This window comes from Zingiber officinale, chromosome 1A, assembly GCF_018446385.1.
Source record: "Zingiber officinale cultivar Zhangliang chromosome 1A, Zo_v1.1, whole genome shotgun sequence".
Taxonomy (NCBI): Eukaryota; Viridiplantae; Streptophyta; class Magnoliopsida; order Zingiberales; family Zingiberaceae; genus Zingiber; species Zingiber officinale.
This window is the reverse complement of record NC_055987.1, coordinates 28,246,894-28,254,972: the sequence shown is the minus strand read 5'-3', so window position 1 is coordinate 28,254,972 and position 8,079 is coordinate 28,246,894. Positions and strand designations below refer to the sequence as shown.

The 8,079-nt window shown below is 37.9% G+C and overlaps 1 protein-coding gene across 1 annotated transcript; it reads left to right on the top strand.

Annotated features, from left to right (window-relative positions):
- Positions 1-7,037: 7,037 nt before the first annotated feature.
- On the top strand, positions 7,038-7,723 carry LOC121997144 (secoisolariciresinol dehydrogenase-like). Its single transcript, XM_042551408.1, has 2 exons — positions 7,038-7,588; positions 7,705-7,723. Exons 1-2 carry the CDS (start codon positions 7,038-7,040, stop codon positions 7,721-7,723), a joined length of 570 nt encoding a protein of 189 aa, XP_042407342.1.
- Positions 7,724-8,079: the final 356 nt, after the last annotated feature.

Genomic DNA, 8,079 nt, shown 5'->3' with positions numbered 1-8,079 from the left:
TACTAACTTGAGCATCGAAGGGCCTTGCTAGTCTTTGGTCACTAACGTTTCATTAGATCAGCTGATTATGCATAGGATTGTTGAGGAGCTTCATCCCAGATCGGAGCGTCAATTATTTGACAACAAACTATCCACCTGAGCTAGCGCGCTATCTCCTCAGCCTTCTGATAAGATCAGTCTAGTTTATTTCTAAAGATCCACTTGGTATCAATTATGGATTTATTTATGGGTTTATGTACTAGTTCCTAAACTTGGGTTCTTTCAAATTTGGCTAGTTCTTCTTGCATTGCAATTATCTAATCTAGGTCAGATAAGACTTCTTCTATAGTCTTGGATTTGATTTTAGAAATAAGAGCTATTTGACTTAGGTTTCTATAAGATAATTGAGTTTGAACTCCTAAGGTTGGGTCACCCAAAATTTGATCAGGTGTGTGGTTGGATCTGACCCTAGGTGGTCTTATTTTAGGGTTAGTACTTAGTTCTTCTAATTCACTTGATTTATGTCTAATCTTATCATCTTCTATATTTTTTGTAGTTTGATTATTATTTTTATTGAATAAATTAGGTAGGTTATTTTCTTCATCAAAAATTATATTGATTGTTTCTTCAACTTTTAAGGTATTTTTGTTATAAACTCAATAAGCCCTACTGGTTGTGGAATACCCTTAAAAGATGCCAGTTGAAGAGTTAGATATAAATTTACCTAAATATTTCTTAATGTTTAATATGTGTACTTTACATCCAAAGACTTTTAGATAATTTAGATTGAGTATTTTATTGTAATATATTTCATAAGGAATTTTATTATAAAATTTATTAATTAATATTCTATTTTGAATATAACATGCTGTATTTATTAATTCAGCCTAAAATTGGTTACTTAGCTTATATTCATTTAATATAGTTCTAGCAGCTTCTTGTAATATTCTATTTTTCTGTTATACTAGTTCATTTTATTGGGGAGTTCTAGGATAGGAAATGATGTATATAGTGGCAATCCAAGAGACATTTATACCTCTTAACCTTCTTGGCCTCTTTATGGCTATTAAGGTGACATTAAAATAAGAGAAAACACTAACTCTTCATCTTATCTAATGAACTCTTCATCTTCTCCGATGACACTTCATCTTCTCTGATGACTATTAGTGTTTATCTTAGTGGGCTCTTGATTAGGTTGGGTCATAATAAGGTCGAAACCAATTTCAGAATTAAGGCTCAATTCCATAGAATTTTAGTCAAACTAAAATAAGTCAATCCCCAAGTCAACATGCTCTTTATGTGTGACTCAATAGGTTCTCGTAACATTGACAGTGTTTCTAAATCCATTTTAGATACACAAGCAATAAGCATCATCTAGCAATGCATTATACCCAAGTAACATGAATGTCGAGGTCCAACCTAACCTATTTGTGTCCATTATCTCGTATAACTCAATCCTTCCATTCTCGATATCTAAATTGATCAATAATGTATAGATCGTGTCATCCTCTTATCAATCTTTATATTTCTTGATCTCTAAGTAGACTCACATAACCAAATAAGCTCAATATCTTATATTGACTTATTTGAGCATGACCATGCATATTCATAGCCCTACTTAATCAAGGGACCCACAGATATCACTTCTATCATATGGAAGGAATAGATCTTATCTACATTACTCACATTTCTCCGTATAATTTATTGCATACTCAGTGATCGACTTTATAATCCACCTTATTATAGGTGATGTTTGTCGATATCAAAGTACACAATTCCTTGTATAGGGAACCACAGTGATTTCCGGTTTAATGACTATTTATACTAATAGCCACTATGAGAATATTTATGACATTCATATAACAATTTATGAAACATTCTTATGGCAAGTCAATTCAATACATATTCTCTAATATATACCCATGTGTCAACTTGATATCTTATATCTATAACTTGTGATATTGAGTTATCAGTTGATATACATGTTAGTCTCAACGCATTAATATTACCCTTGTATATTAATGTTTGACGAAGTAATATTTTATATATATTTACAGTCTACCAGTATCAATTCAACAAATTAATATGTTGTACGCTAGAACCAACTATCCTGAGATATTATTATACTTATTCAACTGACAAAGATATGAAGTAAATATAATAATTATAAACATTACCTTTTACTCTCTCTTTATATATATATATATATATAGATATAGATATATATATATATATATTTGAATCACAAATTACTATTCATCCCCTCTAATGATACACCTAGTTCAACATCTACCTCACTGATAAACTTTAGTTCATTGGTAAACTCATTTTTTTCATTCACATTTTAGCAATTGAAACTGTTGATTAGTTTCCATTTTGATTCTCTATATCCGTATTCTAAATAAATTAACTTATTACAATTTGGCTGCTCCAAACTTATATGAACTGTAAGTTTAATTTAATTTCCTAAAAAAATAATAATAAACATACATCATCATAGCTTTACGTATATTATTCCAAACTTGAAGAAGTTTAGTCATATTTAAAAAAAATAAAATAAAAATATTAAGAAATAATTATTATTAGTAAATACTTATTTATTTTCTAATTATTAGGGAATAATTATTATTAGAAAATACTTATTTGTTTCCTAATTATTAGAGAATAATTATTATTAGGAAATACTTATTTATTTTATAGTATTTTATATGTTTTCCTATTTTATATGTTTTACTATTTTTCACTTTGTATTAATGGTACTTATATACCATATATTATCATTAATAGAGTGTATGAATTCTATTGTCAACATGATATAAGAGTGTTATGCTTAACAATAATCTTTAGCTATCTCTCAAAAATACATCTGATTCACCTTCCGCCTTTCTAGTTCTCAACGTCAATGCTCAAGCACTGTTGAAACTCACCACCTCCAATTACTTTGCCGGGCGCTTGCAGTCACGTCTCTTCTATTCGGATATGACTTACTGGGTTTTCTTGATGACTCACGTCCCTGCCCCCCTGCGCAAATAATGCCTACAGACACTACGCTCCCTCTGGCGAATCCTAATCATATTCTCTGGCTCCGTCAGGATCAATTTCTCCTCAACGCTATTATAGGTTCGATGTCTCCTACTCTTGTGCAGTTTATTTCTTCATCAACTTCATCTAGAGACACATTGCAGATGCTAGAGAGAACCTATGTTGCTCCCTCACATGGCAGGATTATGACTCATCGTCAAAATCTTGCTAGCCTTCAACAGGGTAACAGATCTATCACTGATTATATGCAGGACATCAAAAGAAATATTGATGCTCTTGCGCTTATGAATGTCAAAGTTGATTTTGATGAGCTCTCCATTCGTGTCCTGAATGGTCTTAGCCAAGATTATTACAATATCTCACATGCTCTGCAAGTTCATGATGTCCCTATTACCTTTGATGAGCTATTCGAGTAGCTCCTCAGCTATGAAGCCCAAATAAAAGTCTTGACACCATCTCCATCTTTGACACCAATGACTGCTCTTGTGGCTCCAGTAGGGAATTCTCATAATTGAAATTCAAACTATCGTGGTGGTCGCCAGCAGGTTGTGTCGATGTTCCATCAGTCGCACCTATCTACTCCTGGGCTGTCTGCGCATTCTCCTGCACATCCGCTGTGTATAGTCCTAATCGTTATCTTGGGAGCTGTCATATATGTGGTGTTCAAGGTCACTCTGCTCGCTAGTGTGGTCATATGACTGCCTCGATGCTTGCTCTACTTCTGCCAACTCCTCTGTGTGCTCCATGTCCAGCGTATAGTGCACCGTTTGGGCACGCTGCTGTTCATTTTACACCTCCATCTGATTCTCAGGAATGGGTGGTCGGCTCTAGCTTCTCTCATCATGTCACCACTGATCTCACTACTCTCTCATTGCATGAGCCTTACTCTAGGAATGATAGCGTCATCATTAGTGGTGGTTCTAGACTAGCTATTACACACACTGGTTCTTTCCCTTTCTCCACTCCATCTTTCCCTTTAGTTTTCTCTATGTTTAATTTGTGCCATCTATGTCAAAAAATTTAATTTCTATCGCTGCACTTTATGCTACTAATCCTATTAGATTTCTTCTCTTTGATTCCTATTTTTAGGTGTTGGATGGTCATACGAGAGCGACACTAGTTATTGGGGTCCATAGAGATGGTATTTATTACTAGCCAAATTTACGTCTCCGCTATTATCCCCTTCCTCCTTTTCTATGTCTGTCTCATTATCTATTTTCTTATGACATAGTCATTTAGGTCATCCGTCTTTAGATGTTTTGCAACATCTTTTGTTATCCTTGGGTCTTTTGTTTCCTGCGAATACTTTGTCTAATTTTTCATGCTCTTCGTGCAATATTAATAAGAGTCATAAATTACCCTTTCATAAATCTAGTATTTCATCTCATACTCCTTTGGATATTATCTTTTCTGATGTTTAGACATCTCCTATATCATCATTTGATGGACTCAAGTATTATGTTATTTTTGTTGATCATTTTACAAAGTATATATGGCTTTATCCCTTATCCAAAAAATTGGATGTATACTCTACCTTTATTGTATTCAAAACTCTTGTTGAAAATTGATTCTCGATGACTATCAAAATACACTTCATTGACAATGGAAGTGAATTCTTAGCTCTTCGCTCCTTTCTTACTATTCATAGTATTAGTCACCTTACCACTCCTCCACACACTCATGAACACAATGGACACTCTGAACGTCGTCATTATCATATTGTCGAAATTGGTCTCACTTTATTGCATAGAGCGTCTATTCCACTCACTTTCTGGCCTTATGTCTTTGTTGCGATAGTCTATTTGATTAACCGCATGCCTAAGGTTGGTCTTACCCACATGTCCTCTTTTAAAAAATTATTCACCACCATTCCTGATCTTTCTAAGGTTCAAGTTTTCGGGTGTCTATGCTTTCAGTGGTTGCACCCCTACTCTCACCAAAAGTTTGATCTCAAGTCAACCTCTTGTGTCTTCCTTGGCTATTATCTCACCCAGAGTGCCTTCTTGTGCTATGATGTCACTCTCACAAGAGTTTTTGTATCTCGTCATGTTAAGTTTATAGAGCATGTTTTTCCATTTGCCATCACTTCCTCCTTGGATTCCACAGTAATAGACATTGATTCTGAGCTCTCTACTACACCATTCCTCTCGTGGAACCCTCTGACACCAATTCTGCAACCTACCACTAGCCATAGCCGCCCACAACCAACTTCTTCACCGCTATCATCGTCGCCGCCACCATCACCGCCTCTTGTTGTCGGGTCATCCACGCTGCTTAGTGGTGATTGACCCTCTAGCCCACCACCTTTCCATTCCCCTCTCGCTTCTCAAAACCAACATCCCATGCAGTCTCGCTCCAAAAATGTCATCTACAAACCTAATCCAAAGTATCTTCTTCATACTAGCCTTCCACAACCCTATGAACCCTCCTTTGTCACACAGATGCTCAAAGATCCAAATTGGGTATAGGCCATGCACGAAGAGTATGATGCTCTTCTCCGTAATCAGAGTTAGACTATTGTCCCGCCTTCGCCAAACCAAAATCTTGTGGGTAACAGGTGGATGTTTCACATTAAGCATAATTCTGATGCCTCAATTGATCGGTTTAAGGCTAGTCTTGTTGCCAAGGGTTTTCATCAGCATCCTAGTGTTGACTTTCATGATACATTCATCCCTGTTATTAATCTAGTAATAATGTGTATTGTTCTTAGTCTGGCTGTGAATCGAGGGTGGTGTCTTCGCCAACATGATGTCAACAATGCGTTTCTTAATGGTCGCCTTGAAGAGGAGGTTTATATGGTGCAACCTTCGAGTATGTGTAGTGCTGAGTTTCTGGATCATGTGTGTTGTTTGCATAAGACACTTTATGGCCTGATGTAGGCTCCGTGTGCTTAGTATTTGGAGCTTCGCGCTTTCTTGGTCTCTCTTGGCTTTGTCGCATCTTGAGCTGACACCTCCTTATTTGTTTATTTTCAGGATGGTACTCTTATCTATTTCCTTGTGTATGTTGACGATCTCATCATTACAGGGAGTGATGCTTCTTCTGTTAACGCCATAGTATGTAAACTTCATGCAAAATTTTTGATTAAGGAGCTTGGGGCTCTTTCCCTCTTCTGTGGTGTTGAGGTTTACCCAACCTCAAATGGTCTTCTCTTATCTCAACAAAAGTATGTCATTGATCTTCTCTCCAAACACCACATGCTTGACTCCATGCCGGACTCCACTCCTATTGTTGCTAGCTCTCGTCTTACTTTACATGACGGATCTTTGTTTTTTGATACGACTAAGATTCGACAAGTGGTTGGGAGCTTACAATATCAATGACATGTCCTGATATTTCCTTTGCAGTCAATAAACTTTCACAATTTATGCATGCTCCTTCAGAGATGCATTGGGGGCGCTGTGAAGCGTCTACTTCGATATCTCAATGGTACTAGAGATCTTGACATTTGTCTTCTTGCGAATACACCTCTTACTATTCATGGTTTCTCTGATACGGACTGGGCAGGAGATTCAGATGATCGGTGTTCTACGGGTACATTTATTATTTTTTAGGTGCTAATATGATTTTCTAAAAATCTACAAAATAGTGCATAGTTGTACGCTCTTCGACTGAGGCTGAATATCACGCCATTACCTCTGCGACATCTAAGATACAATGGATTAAGTCACTTTTAACAGACTTGCTTCTTTCGATTACCACTCCTATTGTTCTCTTCATTGATAATTTGGGCACCACCTATCTTTTAGTTAATTTTGTTTTTCACTCTCGGATGAAGTATCTAGTTATTAACTATCACTTTGTTCATGATCTGGAGTACGCTTTCGAACTACGAGTTACTCATATTCCTACTGAGGATCAGTTAACTGATGCACTTACCAAGTCACATTCTCGACCTCGGTTGTTTTCTATTTGCAGCAAGATTGGTGTCGTTTTTGGGACACCATCTTGAGGGAGCATATTAGGAAATAATTATTATTAGTAAATACTTTCTCGGCCTCAGCTCCTACAACCTCATGTCCTACGTCCACTGCGATGCTCGATGCAAATCCGACGTCAATCGAGCCGTGGAAACCGCCATCTCCCTCCACGGCAAGCTTGACATAATGTTCAACAACGTCGGCATTGGAGACCCCTCCAGTAGCAGCATCCTCGACGAGGACGACACGACCACGATGTTCGAGCGGGTGATGGGGGTCAACGTGCTGGTAGCACTGCTGGGGACCAAGCACGCGGGGCGAGCCATGGTGGCAGCAGGGCGAAGGCGGAAGCATCATAATCACGGCGAGCTTGGCGTCAGTGGTCGGAGCGCTGGTTCACCCGATGTACTCGTGCTCGTAGCACGCTGTGTTGGGGCTAGCGCGTTGGCGGAGCTGGGCAAGAACGAGGTGCGTGTGAACTGCGTGTCGCTGTCTGTGGTGGCGACGCTGCTGACGGTGTCGCACTATCAGGCGAGCGAGGAGGAGCTGGAGGCATTGGGAGAGGTGATCTCGACTCTCAAGCGCGTGATGCTGAAAGCAAAGGACATAGTGGAGGCGGTGCCGTTCTTGGCCAGCGACGAGTCGAGGTTCGTGAGCGCCACAACCTTATGGTCGATGGAGCCTCCAGCGTCACCAAAATATTCTAAATCCGTATCTTCTTCTTCAATAAAGTTTATGTTTGAAAAAAAAGATCTCTCATTAGCTCCATTGATGTTCCATGAATGTTATTCTCATAGAAATTACATGCATAAAAAATGACGGAGGGGTCAACAGATAAGCCCTGTGGCAAGTCAAGATTTGGTCAATATAGGGACCAAATGACGGTTTTCAAGAATTGGTCAACATAACTTTCACATTGCGTATCAAAAATCTTCAACCTTCCAAGCCGATCCGATTTGTTGACCCATCGATTTGCCGATCTTCCAAGTTTTCGATTTGCAACATTTACTAACATTAAAAGACATGACAGTTACAAATATATGCTTTAATGTTTCTTTAATGACCTTTAATGACTCTTTATGGAGGAGTCTCTTGAGCTTCTCCCTATAAGATAAGAGGAGGAAACTCTCTTGGAGAA

Coding starts and splice junctions, on each gene's coding strand:
- LOC121997144 (XM_042551408.1), top strand. CDS start 7,038: ATGTCCTACGTCCACTGCGATGCTCGATGCAAATCCGACGTCAATCGA.